The sequence below is a fragment of the Nematocida homosporus genome, assembly GCF_024244095.1.
Source record: "Nematocida homosporus strain JUm1504 chromosome Unknown 875, whole genome shotgun sequence".
Lineage (NCBI taxonomy): Eukaryota > Fungi > Microsporidia > Nematocida > Nematocida homosporus.
Window position 1 is genome coordinate 1 of NW_026250650.1, and position 13,249 is coordinate 13,249.

At 40.2% G+C, this 13,249-nt stretch overlaps 9 protein-coding genes across 9 annotated transcripts; 5 read left to right on the forward strand and 4 right to left on the reverse strand.

The window, feature by feature from the left end:
• Positions 1–138: 138 nt before the first annotated feature.
• NEHOM01_1947 (uncharacterized protein) lies at positions 139–1,077 on the forward strand (the record flags this gene model as incomplete). The annotated part of the gene is made up of 1 exon (XM_051490825.1): positions 139–1,077. The coding sequence occupies one exon, from the start codon at positions 139–141 to the stop codon at positions 1,075–1,077; it is 939 nt and encodes a 312-aa protein (XP_051346785.1).
• A 558-nt stretch (positions 1,078–1,635) lies between these two features.
• NEHOM01_1948 (uncharacterized protein) lies at positions 1,636–2,517 on the forward strand (the record flags this gene model as incomplete). Its single annotated transcript, XM_051490826.1, has 1 exon — positions 1,636–2,517. The coding sequence occupies one exon, from the start codon at positions 1,636–1,638 to the stop codon at positions 2,515–2,517; it is 882 nt and encodes a 293-aa protein (XP_051346786.1).
• An 88-nt stretch (positions 2,518–2,605) lies between these two features.
• NEHOM01_1949 (26S proteasome regulatory subunit N8) lies at positions 2,606–3,415 on the reverse strand (the record flags this gene model as incomplete). The annotated part of the gene is made up of 1 exon (XM_051490827.1): positions 2,606–3,415. The coding sequence occupies one exon, from the start codon at positions 3,413–3,415 to the stop codon at positions 2,606–2,608; it is 810 nt and encodes a 269-aa protein (XP_051346787.1).
• A 312-nt stretch (positions 3,416–3,727) lies between these two features.
• Positions 3,728–5,416, reverse strand: NEHOM01_1950 (uncharacterized protein; the record flags this gene model as incomplete). Its single annotated transcript, XM_051490828.1, has 1 exon — positions 3,728–5,416. The coding sequence occupies one exon, from the start codon at positions 5,414–5,416 to the stop codon at positions 3,728–3,730; it is 1,689 nt and encodes a 562-aa protein (XP_051346788.1).
• Positions 5,417–5,462: 46 nt separating this feature from the next.
• Positions 5,463–5,711, reverse strand: NEHOM01_1946 (uncharacterized protein; the record flags this gene model as incomplete). Its single annotated transcript, XM_051490824.1, has 1 exon — positions 5,463–5,711. One exon carries the CDS (start codon positions 5,709–5,711, stop codon positions 5,463–5,465), a length of 249 nt encoding a protein of 82 aa, XP_051346784.1.
• A 338-nt stretch (positions 5,712–6,049) lies between these two features.
• NEHOM01_1951 (uncharacterized protein) lies at positions 6,050–8,020 on the forward strand (the record flags this gene model as incomplete). Its single annotated transcript, XM_051490829.1, has 1 exon — positions 6,050–8,020. One exon carries the CDS (start codon positions 6,050–6,052, stop codon positions 8,018–8,020), a length of 1,971 nt encoding a protein of 656 aa, XP_051346789.1.
• Positions 8,021–8,872: 852 nt separating this feature from the next.
• NEHOM01_1952 (uncharacterized protein) lies at positions 8,873–9,562 on the reverse strand (the record flags this gene model as incomplete). Its single annotated transcript, XM_051490830.1, has 1 exon — positions 8,873–9,562. One exon carries the CDS (start codon positions 9,560–9,562, stop codon positions 8,873–8,875), a length of 690 nt encoding a protein of 229 aa, XP_051346790.1.
• A 30-nt stretch (positions 9,563–9,592) lies between these two features.
• On the forward strand, positions 9,593–11,815 carry NEHOM01_1953 (uncharacterized protein; the record flags this gene model as incomplete). The annotated part of the gene is made up of 1 exon (XM_051490831.1): positions 9,593–11,815. One exon carries the CDS (start codon positions 9,593–9,595, stop codon positions 11,813–11,815), a length of 2,223 nt encoding a protein of 740 aa, XP_051346791.1.
• Positions 11,816–11,844: 29 nt separating this feature from the next.
• NEHOM01_1954 (solute carrier family 41) lies at positions 11,845–13,146 on the forward strand (the record flags this gene model as incomplete). The annotated part of the gene is made up of 1 exon (XM_051490832.1): positions 11,845–13,146. The coding sequence occupies one exon, from the start codon at positions 11,845–11,847 to the stop codon at positions 13,144–13,146; it is 1,302 nt and encodes a 433-aa protein (XP_051346792.1).
• Between the last annotated feature and the right edge of the window lie 103 nt (positions 13,147–13,249).

Here is a 13,249-nt window from a genome sequence, read left to right on the forward strand (position 1 = left end):
AAATAACAATCCAATGTTTTTAATTTAGATAAGAACTAATCATACCATAAACGAACTAAATCCGAATACAAACACAAACAATATTCTTCTATAAAAGGACAGAGACAACTCTATATATAGAAGAACGGATGGGATAGTATGGAAATATCGAAAGAAACAGATAACCATCTCTATATGTCCATAGAGCCAGAAGAAGCTGAGATCGAATCCAACCCATTCATTGGCAATAAGAGAGAGTCTGATTCAGACGAAGATAGTGTAGCGGAGATTCAGTCTGAGACACAACAAGATAACAGCGCACCCAGCCACATATATGTCCACGCCACCAGGACTGTCGTTAAGAATTGGCCGGACCTGGAAGATGAATCGGATACTGATATAGAGGTACCACCATCACAGAGAGTACATTGGTATAGTACCATTAGCCGGTTTTTACTAGGTACTTTGTATTCTTCAATGCTGACTGATATCACTGCCTGGTTAGTATATGTCAATATCTTAATCAGACCTAAAGACTATCTATTGACTTACTTTCCATATGGAGCAGCAAGAATAGCCCAATTGCACGAAGTATTTCCAGTTCTTCCAATCATAGGGGATTATTGGCCGCATTTAAGGCATATCTTTGTTCTAGTGAATATGGCCTTCTTTTCCTCCATGTTGTTTGCCAGCCCATTTTGGCTACCATCCAAGATGAAATTGGTTTGTTCGTCCCGTCATTTCTACGGTCTCCTTTTTACAGCCACCTGGTGTGGGTATGCCATTATTAGTGCCGGTGTTTTGTCTTATCTCCAACACGCATATTTCAAGAATCCGACTACAATTCATTTTGTCCTTGCAATAATAAGCACCACCACTGTTAGTGCAATAATAGTGTTATTCAGAAAGAAGGCCTTAATGACTCTCCCATGGCCTAAGATAAACATGTACATAGGATGGCCAATCCTAGGAATATCCACACTTCTCGTGTACATTGGGTTGGCAAGTTGCATTCTTATGACTTCATGGCTTCAACTGCCTCTCAATGATCATATAAGTACCAAAGCGACCATAAACACCAACAGGATAGTGCATTAAATAAAGAGTTCGAATGAGTTCGCAGAAAGGGCATTATCTTGCAACTGTCTAAGATAATGCTAGATCAATAAATCACATGGTCTTTAGTTCTATGTTTTGATGTCGGAGGTGGGCTTACTGGCATAGCGTTGCAACGCCAAGATCTGGCTAACCCAATTCACAATAATATCTTGTAAAAGAAGCTACTAGCCCAATCTATCCACAGATCAGCACTTGGTGGTTTTAACAGCCCAAGAAGCTTTGTTAAGCTAGTGGCTATTTATTAGTTGTTTCAGACCCAATAGAATGACTGTTAGTCATACTCGTGCCACTCATTCTGCCTCTCCCAACCAAGCACGCCTAAAGACACGATCTGGTTAGTGTCAAACCTGTACTACTTTGGGTCTTTTAAACACATTACTAGTATCAAAATCCGTTTATCAAAATCCGTTCTTTTTACTTTGAATCTTAATTACCTTCTAGCTTATGCTTTTGGTTATTCAGTTATAATTATACTGGTTGTTTGCCGAATGTTTTTATATAATATGAGATAAGATTGCACCAAAAATGGATATTGAAATGCAACCAATGGGTACAACGGCACAGCAAGGCGGCTCCCAGGATCCACTGATCGAAACAACTATCCCGCCCTTGCTGCATCCAACTACCAACCATAATAAGCATGCGTCATTAAGCATTAAAGATTGGTATGTTCTATGCCACTTTACTATCGCCCAAACGATATGGAGTTGTTTTTTAATACAGTTTGTTATCCATTGCCTATTCTATCTAACCCAGATTAGTGAGGTGGCAGAGTCGCATAAACAAACATTCCAAGAAGCCGTGCTAACTTTACAAACTCCATGGAAGGCAGCACCCGCCTTAAAGCATTATCTAATGGCCTCCAACGTTATCAAATGGGCCGCCGGAGTCATATTTACTCTCGTTTTGTTTGGCCAGTTAATCTATCAAGTCACGTGCTACCCACACAGCTCCCTCTTCCTATACGTTGCGGCCTTATACATTGTAGTCATAATTAGTGGCATACACTACATTGCATACGAGCTTATAACCTATGCCACTCAATCCGGTATAATGCATCTCTACCGCGTCAATGCCGCATTTGGTGCTATAGTAGCCAGCTTTATCGCGCTCATTGGGTTTATCATCATGGTCTGTCTCTTCAGATTTCCACGCAACAATTGTCCCACTCATTTCAAGAAGGTTGTTAACACAATTATCGTTTTAGCCCTCACCATCTTCCTTTTCATTACGTTTGGTTATCTCCTCTGGGGTCACCGCAGTGCATTTGACACTATCCAAACCGACGTTAAAATGTGGATAGGCCACCAACTCGAGCACCCCGCCCCTAACGTAACATTCACCGCCCCCAACTCAACTCTCAATGCCACTAACGCAACATCCGCCATCCTCAACTCAACTCACATCCCCACCACCTAATAAACAATCGTCTTGGCACTATCTAACTTTCACATAACCACATCTCTACACTCAATACTAATACCTCATAAACTCACTCCGTTTATTGTTATTTACTCTTGGTGACATCATTAAGAAGCACTATCGATCTGACAACGGCACACAAATAACTGTTAGCCTCCATCTTAGCAATATATTCGGAAATTTGAGCAGGCGCCGTTCTAGGCACATTATTAAGCATCTCTTGAAGGAGTTGCATATTCTCTTCGTTGTAGTCTCGCTTACCCGTCTCTACCTCCAGCAAGTAGTTCTCAATTGTTTGCAACCCACTAGCTAAGTCCTGAAGAGCAGCAGTAGACCGCGCAATCTTATGACCTAAGTCACCAATGTTCACATCACGTACGTCCTCAATCAATTGCTCAACTCCCACCTCTTCAGCCTCCTCAGCCTCAATCTCAAAAGGTGCATGAGCAAAGACAAACTTAGCCGTCTCAGTGCTAGACTTAATCTCCTTCTCCAGCCGATAACACTTAACAGGCGTACCTTCACTTGAATGCTCTACATCAATTACGGCCAAAATTGGATCTTTAGTATAAGTTTGGAAAGTCTGAGTGATCTGTAAGTCGTTCTTATGCAGATCTACACCCGTATGATACCACCCAAGTATTACTTCCATACTATTCACCTTGTTAAACAACTTGTACATACTATCATTATATGACGTGTCAAAAAACCAAACACCCGAACTTCCTTCTACCTCATCAAAAGGCACAGCATAACTATTAGTAATATGAACAACACCATTTTCTATACGTCCTAATAAAGTTCCTACTACTCTTGGCTGGTCCATTCTACGGTAATGATCTACTGCAGAAAGAAGTACAAGAGGATGAACAACTACTTTCTTAAATGCGTGCATAAAAACAAACAAACAAATTGGGATAGTATTAGTATTAGATTGAGTTGAGTGGGGTTTGAGTTGAGTTGGATTGAGGTGGGTTTGTGTTGGGTTTGTGTTGGATTGAGTGGGGTTGAGTTAAGTTTGGATTGGGTGGGGTTTGTGTTGGATTAAATTAAACAGTTAATAGCTTACTAGATCTTACTATATTTTACTTTACTTTACCTTATCTTATCTTACTTTATCTGATTTGGGTTGTGTTGGATTGTGTTGGATTGGATTGGGTGGTGAGAAGACAAACAGTTATAATACAAATGGCTGGCTTAAGTATAGTTAAGCACACCTTCGTTTGAGATGGCCACTGAATGTCCAACGCGAAAGAAGTACGGAATGAAGGCCTACATTCATAATAGACCCAATAAACATTAGTAAAATACCAATACAGTGGCCAACATTGAAATCATGCCGAAAGAAGATAGTGGACATTAATAAGGAAAAGAACTTACGTCCAATCTGTAGACTAGTGCGTAAAACTGGATAGTTCCTATCCCCATCTTGATAGGAAAAGAACCGAGATAATGAGCCAAATAGAGAGGATAAAATCCTATCTCTAGTAACACAAGCATACATATCCCCTGGAGAGTACCCATACAGGACTAAAAAGGCATAGGTCAGTAAGACTGAAATTAAGTTGACTCCATAAGAAATACACCCGTACTCAATATGATACATTTTGAATAGAACCACTAATCCGGCTTCTAAAGCAACTTCTAGCCAGGAATTAAGAGCTAGTAGTATAGCCGCTAAGATCTTCTTCTTCTCAAGATATGCTTTGAAGAGAAGAATGTTGGGACCGGTACAAATAATCCGTAAAAGAGAGATAGAGAGGGCATTAACAACCCGTTCCGTTTGTGGGTCCTTACGACCACTACTTACTCGTGTTAGAATCTCTACCACTCGAGGATCTTCGTGCTGAGATCCCTGCATAACCGCTAAGAGTCCCCGGTAGTGCAACCGCGAGTAAATATGCGGTGATAAGTTCAAGTGCTGTTTAGGCACTTCACCCGCTAGTAATTGAACAATAAACTGCTCTTCCAAGGACAGAGCCACTATTTGGTCAGGAGTGTAACTCACTCGGGCTAAACATTCATCATTCCTAACCTGGTTTTCATCCTCCCTACTTACTCGACCTAAACCAAGACCCAACTTACTCTTTCTAACTCCACAGACTTGCTTGATAAGATAGTAAGGCATAAGATAAAAAGGCTGGGATCCTAAAGATGCTTTCGGCCGATTAATCATATCTGTCCATTCCAAAAACCTCAAACCCGATCTAATCAGTCGCTGTTTATCCTCAGCCGTCATTAAGTTTGGTTTCCGACCCGGTAAGATATTCTTTAGAAAGTGAATGTTCTCCACCCGTTCTTCCGGCGAGAAGATGTAAATAAAGATCCCCATAGTTGCCGCCATAACAGCTACCTTCTTCCCAGCCGGTCGATGGCCATTCCAGTGCCCAGAAGTCAAAGAAACCGGGAATAACCTAAAGGACCGCACAATCCCTAAGGTAGTAAAAGTCGTATACTTAAGTGCCTCATACATCACCAGTTTAGAAACCACCGCTACTACAGCTAAACCAGCCATCATCAAAAGAATAACTAACTTCTCCACTCGTTCCGCGCGATACTCCAAATGCTCACGCAAGGCCAAAGCCAAAGCTCGGGCCGGTACTGGCATAGCATGCAACTTAACCCGTTTAATCTGATGCCGACCTCCACTCCCTCGCACGTACTTAACCATTCCCCGGGCCTCTCTTACTCGTCGTCGCCGCCTCTGCATCACAAACGGATACAAGCTACAGACCAAATGAATGCCCGATTGCATCAGAATAGGCACTAAACAGGCAAAACAATCACGATACAACACATCTTTTACTAAAGCCTGTTCAGTATAATAACCACCTAAAATACTCGTTAGATAATCTAAAAGGCCATTAGAAGCCCAAAATACATGCTTATTCCCCATTTGGATTTATTTTTGCGGAAGGCCAAATTAACCTTGCTCGCTATCTCTATTCCATCTGAATCGGCAGTTTAAACTCTTCAAAACCCACCTCCCGACCTGGCACTTCTAACTCCTCATTCATTCCGTAGTAAATACCCAAAAACTTCCAAAACATTCCCCCAGTTATCACATTAGGCTTTTTAAGCCGTTTCAGAATAGCCGAAATAATAAAGTGTCTTAAAGGTCCTACTGTACGCGCATCACCAAGTGCTTTAATAATCCGAATATTCATGGCCAGTTCTGAAGGCAGAGTCATACCGCAAATTTTTAGCCCAATCTCTATCTATCTTATCTCTAAACAAGCAACCAACTATCTATCACACTCTCTCCAACTATTTTATCTTCTTTTGACTTATCTCTGGCCAATTTAACTTACTACTAAAGACTAGTCCATCTTATCTCCTGATGAGCTACTTTTTTATTTATTGTTATAACCGTTAGGCTTGATTAATGGCTATCTCTTTATCTTATTTTACAGGTATGGCCAAATAGTTATAAAATTGATTCAAAATAAAGATAGACTTACTTGGCAGTAGATAAGTGGAGGAACATAGATTTGAGGGACTACGTTGCAATTTTTTGCCCCGGTCATCTATGCAAGACTTTCAAAAGAAGCGTGGTCGTAAACCCAAAGATGGTGAAAAGAGCGAAAAGATTGAAAGTGTCCGTTATAAGTGTCCGTATACTAAGTGCCTTCTAGAATACCATTCAAGTCTTGGTTACAAGCGCCATTTGATGTACTACAAACATTCACTCTTTACACCTTCAGATAAGAAGATTCTCTGTGGAGCTGCTAATTGCCGTGAAAGTGATAATCTTAAAGATCATATCTACCGCGTCCATTCAGAAGATGCCGCTGAATTACTTGAAGCCCATGATATTATGACCCGAACAGCCGAAGAGACTGAAGAATCTCTCACTCCCCAAATGGACCATGATATTGTCCATGATGAAGGTCTCCTGGATATTTCCCGAGCGATTGAAGAACCTGGAGCCATTAGAGATATTCTTCTTCATACGTTTCCCTTAGGTGTTACTCATATTACTGATCCAGAAGCCTTTGTTGAATCACAAGTCTTCTTCTGTCGTATTCCTGGTTGTGGCCGGCAGTTTAAGAGTTTAATGGCTTATAAGTACCATTGTGGTAAGTTTACTCATTTATTCAAGGCTATTGTGGATGCTTATAATGAAAGTCATCCGCCTTTGGAGTATAGTGAAGTCCGAGGTCTCTTCCGGAAGAAGTTCAATTTAGAGAGTCGGTTTTTACTGGAAGGTGTATCTCATCATTTAGCTAAGATGCCCGATCAGCACTATAACTTTATCTTTACTTTTGATGATACCCAAACCGGTCATGAAAAACGCCGGGTTAAACGCCGGGCTTCAGATCTGGCCGAGTTTGCTCTTCCGGCTGAAGAAGATCCTGAGGAGGCGCCTAAACGACCGGCCTTAGAAGAAACAGATCCAGCCCATATTGAATCGATTGTTTTGAATGGCCGACGACTGCCTAATGTTCCGGTTTCAGTCCAGGGCCGTTTATCATTTCGAGCACTTCCTCATGAGATAGTTTTTATGGCTCCGCTATCGGCCACTACTTACTTGATTGGGGCTAAATCGGGTGAGAGTGAAGCTACTTCGCCGGGTGTCTTTCAGTTTACTTCGGTTGGTAATGGGCAGTTGTACGTTCTTGGGGAAGCCAGTAATATTCTGAATGAAGTATGTATTGAGAATCATGGATTTCCACGAGCAGCAGCTGTACTTAGTCCTGGGGAGGTTTTAGTCCTCTTTTCTGATGGCAGTTTGCAAAAGTTGTTATTTGATAAGACGTACAAACATTGTCAATTACCCGATCCGGCTCGGGAGACAAAAGAGTTCTTTGAAACCTTTACGAACATTATTGACTTTACTATTCTTGGCCAAGACTTGATCTTATGCACGGCGACTGGAGATCTAATCAATTGTACAACGGAAAAGGAAAGACACTTTTCGGCTCCTCTGGTTTGTGTTAGTTCTACATCTGAAGCTGTTCTGGCCGTAGATACAAATGGTCGGACTTACTGTGTTTCCCGGACATTTGCTGATCTGTGCAATATTCCTTCTAAGGTTGGTACTAATACAGTTGCTGGTTTGGGTGTAGCTCATGATTTAGTCTTTATTAGTAACTCCCTGTATGGTTTGGGTCGGATTTACTCTATTTCTGCTAATCGGACTTTACTAGCTGCACCACAGGCCTCTTCGCACGCTCTACTGGTGCGAGCTGGTTTTGTAGTGGCCGCTGGTTTAGATGGCACTCTTTACGTCTGTGGGTATGAAAGTGATCCTAAAGTTTACATGAAGGTTATTAAAGCCGAAATGCGAGCTGAAGATATCTACATTACTACTTCAGAAGAAGAACATGCCCTGATTGAAAATGCACCTCCTACTCCAGCTCAAGACCATCGTACGTGCATTCAAGGCATTATTGCGCAAGGCAGTGCTTTAGTAGTTGCTTTTGCCTGTGGTGTAGTTATTCGTGTAACTGACTTCTTCCGTGAACCTCCCCGTGTCCTTGGCCTATCTGCATCCTAAGCAACCACCACTACCACCAATAAATGTTATTTAAATCGCACTTTCTCCTATCTATCACTACTATCTCTTTTATTAAGTTAAGTTTGGTTTGAGTTTGAGTTTGAGTTGGGTTTGAGTTAAGTTAAGTTGTGTTATGGTATCTTACTACCTCATCTTATCTTATTGACTAGCTTATTACTGCTAGCTTATACCAACTCAACTCAACCCAACTCAACCCAACTCAAACTTAACTAATACTTAACTAATACATACTCTATTAAAAACATATCTCAATACGACAAAGTCGAGTTAGTATTGAATGTAGATGACGTCATACTCTACTAACCCAATACGTATGCAACCAATCAATAAGTAATTTAGTGTAAGAAAAGAGTAGTGATTGTATAACGGCATTACATCTATCTTAACTCAACCAAACCCACCTCAATCTTATCTTTATAACTATCTACCTCAAGAACTTCTTTTTTATGGAGCCTCTTGTTGCCGCACTTATTATGCCCTTTATCGTACTACTTGTTTATCTTGGTCTTGGCCACCTCAATGCCGATCCCATTACCCGAGTTATTCTCTCAACCGTAACTACTATTATCTGCACTATTTTAATTGCCATCTTAGTTGTTCGCCGAGTAGCCGCCGAAGAACGCCGCCGCAAAGTCGACTAACTCAATTCAACTTAATACTAACTTAATACTAACTCAAACCAAACTCAACTCAACACTAACCCAATCTATACTAACATTTATTCCGATTTACACAAGAACTCTTCCATTACTTAAACCACCACTTATATACTTACTACTTAGTCCACCTACTACTAACTCCATACTAAACTCAACTCAACCCACTACCAACCTAAACTCCATCGTATTCTTCATTTAAGAACTCGTCTAAACTCAATCCGGACACTTTAGTTTTACTCCCACCATCTAAACTCGTCGTATCTTCTTCCAAAAGCATTTCCAAAGGTTCAGAACTACTCAACTGACCCGGTAACTCCATCCCTAGTTCAGATCGACCACTTACTGATCCACTTTCTAATTGAGGCACTGCTTGTTTAGGCGACTGCTTATTGAATATACGAATGAAAGCCCTAACTAACTCATTAATAGTCTTCTCCTGCTGCTCAACCTTTCCCTTTAAATGGTACAACTCCTGCAGCAGACTTCTATTCACTTCGTTTATTTCACACATACTCGCATGTAACTGGTACTGATTATTCTGTAAAGCCTGTAAATCTACAGTCTTCTCAGTAAAATTACGACGTTTAAGTTGCAACAGACTTTCTGGCGAGTCTTTTTGAAAGTGTTCATTCACGAACTCATCAACTCCACCCGTCTTAACTTTAGAGAAGCCATAATTGTTTAGTTGTCTAATAAAAGTACCATACTCATCGGATTTACAGATAGAAGGAAGAGATTCCCTAATAAATCGGTTCTTATCTAAGATAAGAATTCCATTACCTTGATTATTCCATTGAATAGCAGAATGGGCCCCAGAAGAAGCAACTGCATAGAGGTTCTTCAGAAACTTGATAGAGCTCATATAAAAAGAGAAAAGCCGGTCTTTTATTTTATGCGTGTTCAAGATGTACTACAGAGATTACTTTCTTATATCTACTCAGCTGCTGAAAGTGTTACTATGCAGATGTTGCCTAAAAAGTGGATTCGTAAGGAAAAAGACCGATTAAGACCTTTTATGTTACGAGATAGTGAGTATAGATCAGTTTATAAGCAAATATTAAGACGAGTTCAACCTAGGAGTAAAGGCCTATCAGTAGTTGAAGTAGAAGAAATTGCCGGATTAATTGAGAATGTTTTAGAAGCTGAAGTAATTCCTGAGTTCTTAGAACAAATAGAAGTAATTAAGGCACGAGCGGCAGGAGAAGAGATAGATAGAGAGAGATTAAGTAGGTTTTGGAGATATATTGCTAGAGGTACCAATAATAATAACTTAGATATGCCTATTAGTAATGTTAGTAGTGTTGATAGTGGTGTTGATAATGTAAGTAGTGGTAATGGTTTAGTTGATGGTAATGTTAATAGTAATGTTAATGGTGACGTAAATGGTGACGTAAGTAATGTAGTTGATAAGGGCGTAAATGGTGACGTAAGTAGTGTAGTTGATAAGGACGTAAATGATGACGTAATGGGAGATAAGAAAGTGGCAGGTAAAGTTAAGCCTTATAAAGTAGTAGGTATTCCTCCTGGGGCTATTCCTAATTCAATTGAGTTGCGAATGGTTAGGCAGGGAGTTAAAGGGAGTAGTAGTGGTGAGAAAGGTAGATTGTGTGAAGATTTACGGTTGGGAATGGGTAAAGAACCTGGTCGTGAGTTGTTTAGTACTAATCATCCTTATTTAGCTATGCGGCCTTATACTAGTTATGCTGAGGATCAAGAGTACTTACGCCGGGTTAAGGAAGGACTAGTACCTGGTGGTTTAGAGGAGAGGAAGAGTATGTCGGCTGAAGATGTAGCTAAAGCTCATGCTAGAGAGAAGAAGAGACAAGCTATTCTTCAAGAGATTCCACAAGAGAAAAGGATCTATGCCAACGAATCCGAAGATAGTTTAACTCCTAAATCTAATGCTGAACTTATCTTTAATAATCCTTTAACTAATCCTTTAACTAACCCCATAACTAACCAGAGTATTAATCAGAGTACTATACAAATGAGTTCTGGTCGGGATAGTTTAGATATGCCTAGTGATAAGAGCTTTTCAACCGATCGAAGTTATAAGGGTATTTCTTTACAGAATGGGTCTTTAGATGATCTGAGTAAGAAAAGACCTTCGGCTGATTTTGGGTTTGCCAATCAAAGTAGTTCTATTTTAACTCAGCCGGACTCTTCTACTAATACGCCTAGTATTCCTACTAATACGCCTACTCCAACCTTTTCTTTTGGTACTGATCCTAATATCTCTTTCTCCTTTGGTTCTTCATCTCAACCCACTCAATCCACTCCATCCCAAACTCAACCCAACCCTACTCAACCTACTCAATCCAACCAATCACTACCACCCCAGCCGACCTTCTCTTTCTCTTCCAAAATCACCGGAACAGATAAGTCGGATTCTTCTAAAACTCCTAGTTTGTTTGGTCTGGGCTCTTCTACTTCGGCCTTTAGTAACCCTACCTCAACTTCTGGTATATTAAGTAAGCCTTCAGTTACTACTACTACTTCTAATACTCCTAATACCACCAACGCACCTAATACCACCAACGCACCTAATACCACTTCTAGCACACCCTTTATTAATCCTATTACCAATACCAATCCTATTACTAATACCAATCCAATTACTAATCCCAATCCTATTACCAATACCAATACCAATTCCACCTTAACCCACTCAACTCAACCTAAACCTGTATTTGGTACCTTTGGCACTGGTTCTTCTAACCCTTTTTCGGGTGGGACAACGAGTTTTTCTAATCCTTTTAGTAATAAGCCTTCCTCTGAAACAGGAACTCATTCTGGACCCACTTCTAATAATACTGGTTTTGGCCAAAGTCTTAATCAAAATTCTAACTTTAATCAAAATTTTGGTCAAAATTCTGGTTTTAATCAAAATCAAAATCTAAACTCTACTCCTAATCTACATACTAATCTAAATGCCAATTTAAATACTAATAATACTAGTGGCTCAAATGGACCTTCTCAATTTAGCTTAAATTCATCAATTTTCAATCCACCGGCTCCTTTTACTTCGGAAGCTAAACAACCTGAATATACCAGTCCATTTGCTAATCAAGAAACAACTAGAAAGAGATCTTCTTCCTTATTTGGCAAAAAATAAATAGTCTCATATTGTTTGGCATCTTAGAAATGAGTATTGACTGGAATGCGCTCAAGGAAATTATACCTTCATTGGGTATTTCCCTGGGCGGGCTTCTCTTGATGACCAAATCGCTTTACAATACTATCGATCATAGTGATGTTCAACCCATGCACTATCTTTTTATCTTAAATTCAATGCTTTGCTTCAAGAACAACATTGAACTGAATTATGCTGATATTATGAGTAGTGCTGTGCGTAGACTTTCTTTGGCTAAGAAGAACATCTCTTTTCTTTACTTGTTGGAGTATATGTTTGATTGTGGAGTCAAAATGTTTTTGATTTCGGTCTGTATGAGTATCCTGATTGGGGTAGCTTCTAACTATGTTAATATCTTCTGTCTGGTTACAATGGAGGAAATTCACAAGAACTTTGTTGTGATTGTCTCTTCGGTAATGGTTGCCTTTTTGGCTGGTATTTGTGGATCGATTTCAACTTTAATTTCGGTGATCGGATGTATTTCCTTAAGTCTTTATTTTGATTACAATCCTGATAATATTGTCCTGCCGATTATTGCTTCTTCGGCTGATTATATCACTACTTTATCTTTAAGTTACTTTTCCAAGAATATCTACTATGTTGTGTCGGTGATGTATACTGGATTGTTTCCGGTGCCGAAAGTGGCCATGTCTGATATGTCCAAACGAGTCTTTGGGACTAATGTGGTGCTTTCCCTGGGACTGTTTGGCATTCTGGTCTTTGTGTACTGGCGGATGGACCGACGGAAGACTCCGCGGTTGTTTGGGGTGGGGTCTTTGCTAATGGCCTTTGCGATTACGGCTACTGCTGGATTGACAATTAATCTGGTGGCTGATTGGAATCAGTGGATGGCTTTGCTGATTCCTTTCTTTAATGGTCTGTCTGGCTCAATTGCTCTGATTTACTCGAGTCAGATTACTTCGTTTGTGGGCAATACGACGGCTGAGAGTAATGATGAAGTGGTGGTGCTTGATTCTATGGATGTAGCTGAAGGTTTGCAAGAACATCCGCGATCGTTGCAGACTTTGCTAACTCTACTGGCCACCGCTCTGACCTTTTCCTTTGTTGCCTTTGGATGCATTCGCTTGTGCTTCCCGCGTGTGCCTTTAACAGTGGTTGGTTTAACTTGTGGCTTCCTGCCGGTAAACGTCTTTCTATTATACCACTTGACCAACCTGTTAGTTTGGTTCTTGGGGCTCTTTAAAATTGGCGCTTCCTGCCATATTGTGCCTCTACTTAATGCTGCAAGTGATTTATTGGGGGCCCTGGTGCTAGGCATAGTTACTTATGTGCTTACATACATTAATAAATAGTCTATTTATCATTATCTGTTCCACTATCTAATCTAATCCTTTTAATCAATAATAAGCAATGCATGTATTGAGTTGGTATTGAGTTGGTATTGAGTTGGTGCTG